Below are 14,182 nucleotides of genomic sequence, written 5' to 3' on the forward strand. Positions count from 1 at the left end.
AAGCAAGTGCGTTTTAAGAAGAAAATGCAGCATGCTTCTCCAATAGCGAAGAACGGCTTTATATTATTAGTACTGATATTAAAAGTCAGATCACTTTTCCCGTGTATCTATTGTATTCGTACTGCACTCAGTATGCCCGCGCAGTGTTGCGAAAGCGCGATTAAAATGTTTGTCTTTTTTTCTTTTTAAATTCTGAAAGATCTCTGTCAGTTCTAGGGATCATTGGTGTTTGAAACGCCGTGATGTTTATGAAAAGATAATTCACACTCTGCCCAGCAACACAACAGCTTGAACGCGCCTTGCTTTCAGGCCACTGTCAAAATTCTGGTTTAAAGTCTATTTAGACTACAAAAAGAAGGCCTACAAGTTGTCAAAGTTACTAATAATAATCTGTAGATAACATGGAAAGAACACGACGCGTTGTAGGCTAAAGATTGTACACTTGCACCACGTTTTATTATATCTGTATGCAGTAAAATTTTTATCACAATAATGGAGAAAACACTTCTCAAACTTTGAACAAAACACATATAACAAAACAACTGCCCCTGTTCAGCCCATAATTGTACATATTTATAGTAAAGAAACATTCTTTATAAATATTGTTTCATCTGTAGCAAGTAAATACCATAATTTAATTACAAATGGATAAATATGGCAGTCGATCATATTTACAAAAAGAAGGGTGTAGTTACAGATATTCAACGGCACGACATTAATTTGCCCCACAATCTTCCAAATATATTTCACAATTCAAACTTGCAAAGCACAAAACATCACAAGTTAAGCCCAGCAAACTAAGATATACATTCACAAGCAAATATTGTGTCTGTCTTTGTTAAATGTTGACTTTGGCACTCTTTCCAGTTAATAGTTGTTTAGTTTACAATCAGTTTGCCTTAATTGGATCACAATATTCATTATGATAATACAACTTTATGGTAAGGTAATATGTGCACTAAAAAGTCCAGTTAGAGAAATAGCTACCATTGAAGGAACATCTATACACCAAAAAACCGACAAAATCTATTACAACCATTGGGAAAGAGAGCGCGTAGTATGTACAACAACAAAAAAAAAGATTATGTTTAGTGCTTTTTCGCACGTTTCTTCTGTCGATGTGGGAATGTTAAATCCTGCTGGACAAGCGCATAATATAGGAGCGTTCGTTTTGTACAAGCTGTATATGGATCTCCTGGTTTTCTGAAATGGTTCCTCCTGGGATGGCACAGTCTTAAACATACCATTCACTGAAATTGGACGATAAACTGCTGTGGTTGTTGGAACTGTGGACCGCTGATGAAGGCGACAGATTGTTGTTGCTTTGGGTCTCAGTGGAGGGGGACACCAGACCAGGGGGTGTTGAGGACTCATAACCAGAACTTGCCGCTGGCGACGAGTCAGATGCAGGTGGGGATGCCTCGTGAACCTAAACACACACACACACACACACACACAAAATAAATAATTAATGATTCTCGGAATGAATCACGAATAGCGTGTATTGGTAAAACGTGTTCATGAGTAGGCTATAAATTCTGGACAAATAAATAGTTCCTTCGAATATGACAATATATGCATCAAAATTGCATGCCATTTCTAACAATTTGAATATGCATTAGCTAATGATCTGTTAGTGTTTTTAATTAAATGTATCATTGCTATGAATACACGAAGTTGCCCTTCAAACAGCTTAGTGACAAATAAATGTATATTTCTCATTCTGTGTTCTAGAGGAATTACCTTCATATGCTTTCGAAGAGAACTGGGGTGAGTGTAGGACTTGTCACACATTTTGCACAGATACGGTTTGTCTGACGTGTGAACGTGCATGTGCTTCTTTCGGTCACTGCTGTTCGCGAAGCGCCGATCACATCCCTCATACTCACACTGAAATGGTTTCTCCCCTGAGAAGAAAAAACGATATAAACATTCACACGATTACTGATTAAGGTTTAATTCAGTTTTTTTAAACACACCACAAAATAGCCCTGTTACAACATATAGGCCTAATAAATCTGGAATTCAGGTATAGCTTCAATAGAATATCTAAATGTATTTTTTTTTAAATAAAAAAAATGTACAGATTGTGTAGCACTTTAAATGAATTGAAATTAAATCACTCAAGGGGTTATCATGCACGTAGTTGTAATACAGAGCTGTACGCCTTACAACGACACAGGGGGTCACACTGCCTCATCTAGCCTTTCAAATATGAGCAGTGTAAAAGTAACAACAAAAATAGATATATAAAATCTAATTCTGCTGACAATTACTTTTGCAAGAATTTCCTTTTTTTCAGCTATCTGTCCAAACAAAACAAAATTAAAAGAAGGGGGAATCAGTCAGAAATTTCAACGTTCAGCTTTTGTCAGCCCCACACAAAACTTAGCCATTTGCTTAGAAATAATCAAAATGCAATTAACACCTTGACAAATAGAAGGCTCAATACCTCAGTGGATTCTAAAGAGGAAATTGCTCAAATGTGCAACCCTGGTAATGGCCTGTCTAACACATAGACTGTCAATGCAATGGAAAGAATAACAATAGGCCCACATATCGCCCATTCCTATTGGAAATATAGCCTATTCTTATTTTTATGTCGTCCTTTTTGTGTTGGAAATGGTCTGCATTCATTTTATAATTCTTATATATGTACATGCATATGAATAGGCCTATGTGTAGCTTTGCGCTATACACTTTATAATCGTTGTTTTGAAATATAAAGTGTATTATTGTAAAAAATAAATAATATAATATAGTGTATTATTAAATAATATAGTGTATTATTTAAATATAAGTGTATTACTCCGTTATGTGGCCAAAACCATACAAAATAAACTAGAGTAAATTTCAAAATCCTGACGTAGTCACCCGAGTGCTCGAGCATTGGTCCATGCAAACATTAAACCGGTTGGAGAGATTTACGGCTGCTCTGCGCACGCGACGAGCCCTCAAGTCGCCTTTGACCCGTTTAAAGTTTATGAACTACAAACCCTCGACAGTCTCTTACATAATTCAGCACATTGTTGCAAAACATCGCATTTAGCCTACTCCGTAGGGTTCATGTACTATTATCGCTTTCAGCCGCGTTCACTTAAACGAATTGGATATCTGCTCACAAACATCCGTTTTCTTTTAAAGATCTAAATCTGCTTGCGCTCTCAAAGTCTAAAAATACACCATCCTGGCATAATCAGCTTATTTTTGTAAGAACCATTATTTGCGATACTATTTTGAGGGTTGATCAAATAGACTATTTTAGCTCCAAAACATATTTAAGACCTAGCCTACAGATGTTAATGTGACAAGCACAAGCAGAAATAAATATCATAATTACCCGTGTGTGTTCTCTTGTGAATCTTCAGGTTTTCTGATCTTGCGAAGACTTTGCCACATCCAGGGAACGGGCAGGGGAAAGGTTTTTCTCCCGTGTGCACGCGAATGTGATTGACCAGTTTATATTTGGCTTTAAAGGGCTTGCTTTCCCGGGGACACTCTTCCCAAAAGCAGATGTGATTGCTCTGTTCGGGTCCTCCAACGTGCTCGACCGAGACGTGGGTGACCAGCTCGTGCATGGTGCTGAAAGTTTTATTGCAACTCTTCTTAGGATTACTGAGCTGCTCCGGATCGATCCACTTACAGATGAGCTCTTGCTTAATGCACTGCTGCCTCATGTAGCGAAAGAAGGCACCGGGGTGATGGTGATGCGCTGCCATATTCATCCCCATGTTCATATTCATTGAGCCGTACTGGTTGTGCAGCTGGGCGGCTGAGTAAGGGTCGGTCCTCGGGCTGGAGACCTGGTGGTACTGGTCTGATCGCCCGAAAACCTCCCCCGGTAGTCCGAGTCGCATCTGCCCGTTGAGCACGTTTGAGGAGCCGTGAGATCCATGCTGCTCGTGGATGCCAGGGAACAGAATATGGCCTTGGCTGTCTGTGTGAGAGTGATGGAGCGAGCCGGCAGTGGGGCCGAAGAGTGCGTGCTGGCCTCCCGCCGGTGATGATTCCCCGAATCCACGGCTGCGAAAGAGAAAGTCCCGCGTGGAGTTGAACGGCGAGCTCGCGTATGATGTGACATGAGCCGCGTGCGCGCCCAGAGCCGCTGCGGGGTAACCGGGCGCTTGGCTCGTGAATGCAGAACTCTGTCCGGGCGAGAGATCGTGGTTCAGTTTGAAGGCGCCCATGTGCGCCGAGTCGACGAAGCTGTTCTGCGCTAAACTCAAGTCTCTGTCCTGCATCTCACTGGAGGAGTGATGATGCCTGGCAAATGTGCCCACTCCCAAACCAGGGAACTGATGCCCAGCGTCCAGTAACATGCTTTCGTTGAGCAAAAGCAATTCTCTTTCAAGCAGTCTTTGCACGGCGCTTCAACAAAACATATAACAAAATAAAATCGAATGCGCTACGGGAATATTAACTTCCAGATTTGATAACACGACATGAGGCGATGAAGTTCGATCCGCTCATTGGGAAAAAAAGCTTTGCGTATTAAGTTAGGCTATATTTTTCTTGTGGATAACTTGTTACTCAAAATCCCCAATGCAACGAAACGAGAAGATTCCTTTGCGCTTTTCCTTTCAAACTGAGTCGATGTCGTTATTTTCAGAATACACGAAAATACGAGTCATTGTCTTACTAAGTCTTCCTTGTTCTTGAAGCATCTCGAATTGGAATGTTTATTTCTTTCGCTTGTCTATGTTTATCTCGGAGGGTCCCTCTTTCTCAGTGGACTGGCACTACCTCCTCTTACGCCCCCTTTAACTGGAGCCCGGTCATTCATTTGACGCGCTCTCATTGGTTGCCGCTCCTCATCAATCCTAGGTGCCCCTCCAATCCAACGCACTCCTTTGGCAACTAATCGCTGATCGCCATCTTCCACCGATAATTACCGCCTACTTTTCGGAGAGCCTTTTCGGGGAATAGGTAGAGGGAAAGCAAAAATACTCGCGTTTAATAAGATCGTTTAATAATTATAAATTAATTGCCACGTGGGCTCATAAGAGTAAGTGCAACCCATAATTCTTTGGTGGACGTGTAAATCCTTCTGAAACATCAGTAGGCCTATAGTTTGCATACTTCTTTAATGATTTAAAATGTCCGAGGCATTTAGGTTTAGCAAAATCCAGTTAGTTACTTTCGCTACAACCAACAAACAGACATTAAGGTTAGCGTGAATGAAATACAAACTCACAAACCTCGCTCGAGGTGCCTTGACTCAATCTGCACGTGAGTGTGACAACACATTTTGTCGAAATGAAACACTAGTTCGCATCCAGTTTGTATCAGGACGTGACCATGTCTCCACGAGTGTTGATTGACACATCAAAAACAAACAAACGTGCACTCATAAATAAATATAACACTCGCCTATTTAGATATGGAGTGGGCCTACTAAAAATCAATGTTATAGAAAACTAGGCAGGAGACGTGTCGGCATTATATAGTAGGCTACATTATCGTCATTGCCATCAACATCGTTACATATAATTATTCATTTATTGGGTTAAAAAACGCACTTATTCGTAGCTGGCACCAAAACTCTGTTATCTACTCTGAATAACATTGTTCAAATTTTATTCCCCTTATAACAGAAACATAAACTCTATACGATACGGTTTAAAAACACAGCAAATACTACAACAGTATACATTTGAGACATTGGTAGGTATTAGGCTACTATATTTTTTCCTACCACTATAAGCACAACCTATAAACCTATGTGCGCACACGTATTCTGAGAATTTTAGCACATCCAAGATCAAAATGGCAATGTATTTTAGCGAGATATGATTACAATCTCGTGTCAAACAAGCACAATATGATTTACCTTTAATAAAAAAGAGTGACGTCATGGACCGAGAGCCTAGTCTTTCCGATTGAATAAATCAGGGAATCTGCATGATTTAAAATCAAGTTCAGCGGTAGTATTTTGTGGTCACAGAACATGCGTATATGCCATTCTTTACTGGCCAATGTACCCTGTACACTCCCGGACAATAACGAAACCTTCCAACTGAAGTTATCCAAGCACATGTGGATTCCAGGCCAATAGCCTACACAAGACACTCCATGGACCATTTCTGATCTAAGAAAAAGTCCTACATGTAACACCCCAGCGTTTATTTAAATGTTAGTATTTATTTAAAGGAGGGTTACTTACAATTTCACTGAACCTAAGTCCCAGTCCGTTCCAACGCACAACACACTTTGTCTTGTCTTTCCTCTCCTCCGAACGCTTTAAGCTGTAAATAATAGGGCGGAGGATGTATAAAACTTTGGGAATTCTATGTGCCTCAGCTCAAAGCCATGCTGTTTTAACGTTATGTACCATTCTTCCAAGACTATTTCTACCCTCTCCACAGGAAACACAGGATCTGATCCAAGTTCAAAGTCACGTCTGCCGACCTCTCTAAGAAGTTCTTTATTTCTCCAGAAAACCACAAAACCCTTTCCCCTTTTCAATGGGCAGGGAGAACAAGAAAGAGAAATTAGAGTGAGTGCAGCCGGCCTGGAACACATAGCCGCAGTTTTTGTTCTTCTTTTCTCATGTAGCAAGGAAGGGAAAAAGTTCGAAAAGGCTAATACCACACACACACACACACACACACACACACACACACACACACACACACACACACACACACACACACACACACACACACACACACACACACACACACACACACACACACACACACACACACACACATAGTTCTTGTGGCAACGACTTTGGTTTATTATTAAAAATATACGTCATTTGCCGATCCTGATTTTTTCCCTCTTATATGAAAGCAGAAATTCCCAACTAACCTTTAAATTGCCACAGGCTACCTGATGATCATAACTCTGTGAAATATTGCTTTACATTAATGTGTCATGCTCTTAGACAAAGCGACAATTGGCATCTTTTTTAACTTTGACATTATCAATATGGTGATGCGTTGTTGGTTACTTTTAGTGACCTTGGGTATTTCAAGGGTGTTTGACCTTCGATCCGTGGAGAACACATAAGCTACCCTTTGAACTTATTAAGAAATCCTCTCTGTTCAGAGGTTGTAAGACAAGTGCTGCCCCTCTCCGTTACGTCGTTTCATAAACCAACGAAAATTCAGATTCACCCACAAGCTTTTTAAAAAAACCAAAAAACAAAACCATATGTATTATTTATGAATTGGCGTCATTATTAACTTTTATTGGAACATACTCTGCAATTAATACGATTTTATTATTTTTCAAGACACTCTTGATTACGGTCTGTTCGTCCAACACAATTCAGAGGTAAATGTTGGGATGTCGTAAATCTCAATTAGAATGCATAGATTGTAATGCTTGTCATATTAACCAGCATACATCGTGGTTACATTCCCCCTAAATTAAGACCCTTGACAAAGCTGACAGGCATGATTATGCAGGACATTTTCTGTTACTAAAATAACAAAATCTCATAAATATATTTTTTTCAATGTTTGATTAATTTGAGTGAGCAGTTTTACATATCTGACTACAATATTGATATATTTAATATTTATTCAGGATGTTGAAATTATTTTTTAGTATTGTTAAAAAGACTTGTGACCTAACAATTGGTAAGTAGAATTGTTATTTTTCTATTGTTAAGACAGGTTTGGCCTGTTATTCCAGTTTAACCTTTTGCTGTACTTTGGTAATTAGTTTTGAAAAAAAAAAAAATGGAATATGGTAACAACTGCCCTGAAGCATTTTAAAGGATGTCTTTGAATTAAGTCATATTAAATCAATAGAATACACTTCCTGCTGAGTTCAACATGGACTTTAAAAGGGTGTGGACGTGCATGACACACACGTACAGCACACACAAACAAACATGAGATGAAATTGTGTGAATAGTAATAAGTTCTTTTAAAAAAAAACACTGAGAAAATAACTTTAAATTTAAAGGAAAACGTTTGTTTATAGGATCATGTCACAGAACGCTTTTTTTTTTGGAGAGATTATATTTTGTAATATATATATATATATATATATATATATATATATATATATATATATATATATATATATATATATAGTATGTCAAGGGGTGCTTTTTTTCTTCTGTACTTTCTACGTCGAAATCTATCAGTGTCTGACAGCGCACAGTGGACCGAAGATCTACAGTGTTCACAAATGCGTTTTTTAACCATGATAAACTATTACATTGATTGCATTTTAATGTAATTTAACATTTTTATTGCTAAATTGCTAATGTTGATTATATAAAATTACATTACTATAAACTCATCTGGACAAAGTAGGTTAAGAATTTCATGAACGTAGTTTCTTGCAATTTTTGTTAAAGGCATAAAGGCTTTTTGATTCACACAAACAAAAATTATATTGCTTTATGTATCTAATAATTTAGTTTTACCTAGGCTATACATTGAAACAATTTAAAAAACAAGTTTGGTACAGCATGTATGTGTTTGTATCCAAATGTGGGTTTTTTTTTGTTTGTTTGTTTGTTGCTGTTTTTTTTTTTCATTTTCCCCAGTTGATCTTTAATCTGTACATCTGTCAACGTAATACAACGCAATTAGAATTTTTTCCCGGATTAATGCTCGACATCGTTTTAAATATTACTTTTATTTATTTTTTATTTTATTTTATAAATATATTTCAAGCAGTGTGTGTGGTGTTTTTGCACAATATGCTCCAGCGTGTGTAGTGTCACTGTTTTGTGCAAAGAGAAAAACAACATCCTTCCACGTGTGCGTGTGTGTGTGTGTGTCTCGGTAAACAGATTTGCCTGTAAGTTTGTGAGCACAACTTTCTGGAGTGAACAGTGATGAAGAGAGTGAGGGGGCGGAACCCCGCTGAGCCTCTGCGCTGAAAGACAGCCAATCGCTTCGTTCTCTTAACTGCCAGTCACCGAAATCTGTCCAATACCCGCAGTGCCATTTCTAAACTCTATTCCCCACTGTGTCCTCCAACTGTTGTATGTTCTGCCAATCGCTTGAGGACAGAGTGGGAAAAGGAGCAAGCAGAGTTAGAGGCAGGACAAAAGAAGTTCTATAGACGGCCATATACATATATTTTAATGGTTTCAGAAGGCCCGTAGTTGGCGAAAACAATAGCGGTGAGCGTGGACATGACAGCGTAGTGATGGAGCCCCCTTTAAGCAAGAGGAATTCGGCGATAAGATTAGCGGATTTGGCATCGACTCAAGCCCTTCCTCATCAGAATATGACAGGCTTCCCGGGGATTGGGGGGCATCACCCGCACTCCCACCATGCCCACCTCCACCCTGGGGAGATGGGCAACGACCCCGGAGTGGCTCTCACTCCATTTGGACCCGAGCACATGGCACAGACCAATGCTCTCAAACTTAGTCCCTCTCAGCCTGTTCAAAGCCATCCCGAAGCCCAGACCGCGGCATCCTTCACGTCTTCTCAGACCACAGTTGGTTTCCCCGTGGCTCACCCCCACACAGGCTACACCACCAACAGGGACTTCATCCTCAGGAGAGAGCTCTCAGCCTCTGCTATGCATGCACTTGGCGACCAGCATAGTTCCGCCTCCTCCCCTCATCACCATGGCATGTTCATTTCCCCAACAGGTGCTTATGGGCACGCGGAAGGTGGTGCCCATCCACTTTTCTCTGGACTGCACGAGCAAGCGGCCCCAGGTGCCCACCACCACCACCATCACCACCACCATGCCCTCAACGGGCAGATGCGTCTGGGTCTACCGGGGGACATCTACGGCAGGCCAGAGCACTTCGGCCACAGGCCCGATCACTATGGATCTTCTTCACTTCACAGCTACAACTCCATGAACTTAAATGTGAACCTCGCCACGGCTCCTCACGGAGCCACGGGGGCGTTTTTGCGGTACATGCGGCAGCCCATCAAGCAAGAGCTCATCTGCAAGTGGATTGACCAGGAACAGACGTCCAAGAAACCCTGCTCGAAAACTTACAGCACCATGCACGAGCTCGTCAACCATGTCACGGTGGAGCACGTCGGGGGACCGGAGCAGAGCAGTCACGTCTGCTTCTGGGAAGAGTGTCCGCGCGAGGGAAAGGCGTTTAAAGCCAAGTACAAACTGATCAATCACATTCGCGTGCACACGGGCGAGAAGCCGTTCCCGTGCCCCTTTCCCGGTTGTGGCAAAGTATTCGCGCGCTCAGAAAATCTCAAGATTCACAAGAGGACGCACACAGGTTAGTGAAAAGTTAACAAATTCCTTGAAAACAACTTTAGTCGTGTTCATAGGCGTCGCGTATTGAACGTGTTTTCGCTACTTGGCAGATAATCTAATTTTATTTGTATGTAGCAACGTTGGTACAAAGTCACATTTTGTCCTCCCACCTCATGCAGAAATATCCCCCTTCGCATAGAACCTAGAGGTTAAATGGGCTGTTTGTTTACAGTGCGTATTCGCCAAGCAAAAGTATCCCTTGGTGTTGTTTTGCGTCATGCACTTTGAAAATGCTGTGAGATCAACGTACTTATTGCTACTAGTACATGTGGGAAAAAGTACTCTACAGACACGCTGTTATGAACAGACCAGTGTATTACGTAGGCTAGTATTATTTTCTAATGCATGCAATGTTTTCTTAAGGAGTGCAAAACTCCAAGGTGAAGATATATGGCTGCAGTTGCACTTAAATGCTATGTGTGTAAATACTAATAAGCAAATAAACAAATTGTTGTATTAGGCTGAAGGGAAAATAGTAACACGAACGAAGTTTTCGGCACAATTGTGTCTCTTTTAAAGCCACAGGGAATTACAAACAGTGTGTGAATAGATCCATACTAATGTAAATATGGAGAATGTGCCAGCCATAGCATTTACACATTTTGATTAACCAAACTATGTTGGCATCTTTGCAGAGCGAGGAAGGCCTCTGCTTCTGGTGTTCCTCTTATACCTGTATTCTAAGAAAATGCTACACGTGTGTGCTGTGTAGCTTATCTGTTGCTACAAAGGCTATAGACAATATCTTAATAAATATAAAGCTCTTCCTCTACTCAGTGCAAATATGGTCTCACGTGAACATTATACAGTGACAACTTGTTAATACCTGCAACTTCTTAACAACTGGCAATGTTTAGGGTCTTTAACTATATCTACTGTATCATGTTATGCTCTCAGCACGTGCTGACGTACATTGTGCCCTGAATATGTAGGCTAGCGTGTCAAACCCACCTACATTTAAAATGGTTGTAACATGGTGGTTTCTTGAATCAGCAATGAATGTGTAAAAAGTCACCTGTTGTATTTTTGTAATAAGGACTTGTATGACACGGTATGATACAGTGAATCAATACAACGTGTGATTTATTTGTGACAACATTATAGCTCTGATTTGGATATCTTGCAAAGCCGGGCCAGTTCTTTTACTCCACTGATACATTTGGTGGGCCGAAATGTTTTATCAGTTGTCATCATATCCAGTAAAAACAATGGGGAAAAAAAGATTTCTTGAGAAGATTTGCCAAGGTTCAGTCGGAGAAAATAAGAGCATTTACAGAGTGCTTGCATAAGTCATGTGGTGCGCCTGAACATTCCATATGTAACAGCAGAAAATAAGTACTGTGGGGTTACAGTAATGTTGTGGTTTTCAAACTTTGTTCACGGAAAGAGTATGTGACAGTATATGGAACATTCATTAGCTCTTATTTTCTTGTAAACAAGAACATTTAAAAGATGTATGCGTGATTTCCATATCTAAATGCTCTGTTTTTCTCCTTTGCCAGGTGAGAAGCCGTTCAAATGCGAGTTTGATGGCTGTGACAGGAAATTCGCCAACAGCAGTGACAGGAAGAAGCACTCTCACGTCCACACGAGCGATAAGCCTTACTTCTGTAAAGTGAGGGGCTGTGACAAGTCGTACACACACCCGAGCTCTCTACGCAAACACATGAAGGTTCACTGCAAGTCTCCTCCGCCCCCTTCCGCCAACACGGGCTCCACTTACCATCCCTCGTCTACGACTATCGGTGATGCCCTCTCACCAAACCTGGATCCCCACAGGAACCGTTCGTCGAACCTTTCCCCTCAGGTGACCAACCTAAACGAATGGTACGTGTGCCAAGGGAGTGCTGGACCAAACAATCTACACACACCCTCCAGCGATGTGCCAACGTCGGAATCCGACGACGAGGACTCTTTCAGACACACAGATCCAAGGGCAATGCTCTGATGTGAACAGCAAGGAATATATTCATTGTGAATGGTCCACATTAACAAAAATAATAATACAAAATTCAAGTGTTGCCATTCGAAGAAGTGGAACACCTATGGATGTCAATGGGTGAAAGATTTTGCCTCTCAGTTTACCCTTAAAACATGCTCAGAGCATTGATGCAATTTATGTTTCATATGATAATTGCATTTATAAGCATCTGTGATTTGCAACATGAAATATCAGATATGAAGGAAACATCGATTTTTTAAAAAGATTTTACCTGACATAAAATAATATGAGCTAAAATGATTTACAAATTAGGTTTTAGGTTGTTTTAGTAATACTACACCCCTTTGTTGCACATACATCTTTTATAGAGAATCATTCTACACATTAAATGTCTGAGGGGCAAAAATTGCAGTGACAATAATTTTGAGTTTTTGTATTTTGTCAGTGTCAAAAAAATGAATGGGTGGAGTCTTTGTAAAGTTTATACAAGATCTGTGGTCAGGACGGTTTTTTGTGATATTTAAAATATTTAAACCTATATTTTATGCAAAATCAATGTAACTCTGATTAAGGAGTACTAAATATGTCCATTGAGACCCTAAATAATGTATCAATGACAGGCCTGTCCCTGACTGATTTGTAAATAGTATATGGTATTGATGCTTGTGAATGTTTTCGTAGCGTCTCAACGAGTTTTGTACATTGTAATTTATTTGCTGGTATTAATGTTGGTCTGGAAGTACAGATACACCAAAGAATAATATAATTCTGGTGAAAAGAAGTGATGCTTTTTATCGTGTTCTGTAAAAAGGTCTTACTTGAATAGGCTGTATAATGTGAAGAATATTTCGCATGAACCGTGTAGTAACTCTTTCTGTTGAGGTGCATGATGGTGTTGATGGAAAAAAACGTAAGAAGGTCGTGAAGAAATGTGATGTTTGTGTATAGATATATGGAAAACTTGAATAAAAGGCAGGACGTGTAAATATGGTCTTTTCAATAAAAAAGGCCTTGATTCATTCATTGATCATTGTGCGCATCTCTTTTAAAATTCGACAAACTAAACATTCAATGTGTAACAATATTTCATTTTCTGTAAAACTCGGGACAGTCAAACTAATTAAACGAAACAAGCAATGTTCTACAATACATACTTTCTATACAATATACAAATATTCCCTAGCCCAATATTCCCAATGTCCGTTCAAAAGGGAACCGTCACTTAACTAATAATGAAAAGTGGAATAGCACAAAGCCATCAATACATGAATCATTCATGGGAATATAAGACATAAAAGCTGCCTTACAATAAGAAGGCAGGTAGTATGGAGAATATGAAACAAAGTGCCCCGTCTTATTTCCTTCATTAAAACGCACAATCACACTTTCAAAGTGCCCCCTGTCCCAGACTATAGACTCAGAATTGACCAGCGCAAGTCCTGCACCACTTCAAAGAGTTCCACATCAGAACGGAAGACTGCACGGTGCGTTAGGATTTCTATAGGTCCCATTTGAATATTTGTGGTAAAAAAACTACTAACTGCCGCTAAATGGTCAATCATCAAAGCAGAAACCTCTCCCACGAACCGTTTTGTCCCTTAAAATCAGCATATTCTTTCATTTTATATAAGAGCAGAAACAGACAAACAGGCATCTTGAACATTGCATTTGGTGGGTGGAAAATGCGCGTGAAGAAAAGTGTATCAAGAAGTTATAAGACTCTTCCTAAGAAAGTTTGATTTCGTCCTAATAAACATCACGTTAACCCCTGTGGAATAAAGCACACAAGTCGGTGAGTCGTTTAAGATAGTAAATCTAGCGTTTTGTGTCAGTGAAACGCCCCATAAATAGTGTGAAGTTCAAGGGCACATCATAAAGCGTGTGTGTATTTACCGGACTCTGGAAAAAGGCCACTTCAATTGGAAACACTCTATTAAGATACAGTCGCACTGACCTTAAGTTTCATGCTACGTTAGAGCAGTCAATTTGCTCTTAATCAGAATCGCTCATATTTTTGTT

At 40.0% G+C, this 14,182-nt stretch overlaps 2 protein-coding genes across 2 annotated transcripts; one reads left to right on the top strand and one right to left on the bottom strand.

The window, feature by feature from the left end:
* Positions 1-428: 428 nt before the first annotated feature.
* Positions 429-4,984, bottom strand: zic2a (zic family member 2 (odd-paired homolog, Drosophila), a). The gene is made up of 3 exons (XM_056260644.1): positions 3,341-4,984; positions 1,744-1,907; positions 429-1,429 (listed from the first exon to the last, which is right to left on the bottom strand). Exons 1-3 carry the CDS (start codon positions 4,317-4,319, stop codon positions 1,235-1,237), a joined length of 1,338 nt encoding a protein of 445 aa, XP_056116619.1. The 5' UTR covers positions 4,320-4,984; the 3' UTR covers positions 429-1,234.
* A 3,971-nt stretch (positions 4,985-8,955) lies between these two features.
* On the top strand, positions 8,956-12,361 carry zic5 (zic family member 5 (odd-paired homolog, Drosophila)). Its single transcript, XM_056260642.1, has 2 exons — positions 8,956-10,183; positions 11,724-12,361. The coding sequence occupies exons 1-2, from the start codon at positions 9,124-9,126 to the stop codon at positions 12,167-12,169; spliced, it is 1,506 nt and encodes a 501-aa protein (XP_056116617.1). The 5' UTR covers positions 8,956-9,123; the 3' UTR covers positions 12,170-12,361.
* The last annotated feature ends 1,821 nt before the right edge of the window (positions 12,362-14,182 follow it).

Source organism: Rhinichthys klamathensis, unplaced genomic scaffold, assembly GCF_029890125.1.
Source record: "Rhinichthys klamathensis goyatoka isolate OS25496 unplaced genomic scaffold, OSU_Roscu_1.1 h1tg000177l_1, whole genome shotgun sequence".
Lineage (NCBI taxonomy): Eukaryota > Metazoa > Chordata > Actinopteri > Cypriniformes > Leuciscidae > Rhinichthys > Rhinichthys klamathensis.

Bases quoted from the DNA above. Each gene is read 5' to 3' on its own strand.
- zic2a (XM_056260644.1), bottom strand. From the start codon at position 4,319: ATGTTACTGGACGCTGGGCATCAGTTCCCTGGTTTGGGAGTGGGCACA. The intron at 1,908-3,340 runs GTAATTATGATA...TTTTCTTCTCAG, and splicing joins TCACAAGAGAACACACACGG to GGGAGAAACCATTTCAGTGT. The intron at 1,430-1,743 runs GTAATTCCTCTA...GTGTGTGTTTAG, and splicing joins CTCTTCGAAAGCATATGAAG to GTTCACGAGGCATCCCCACC.
- zic5 (XM_056260642.1), top strand. From the start codon at position 9,124: ATGGAGCCCCCTTTAAGCAAGAGGAATTCGGCGATAAGATTAGCGGAT. The intron at 10,184-11,723 runs GTTAGTGAAAAG...CTCCTTTGCCAG, and splicing joins TCACAAGAGGACGCACACAG to GTGAGAAGCCGTTCAAATGC.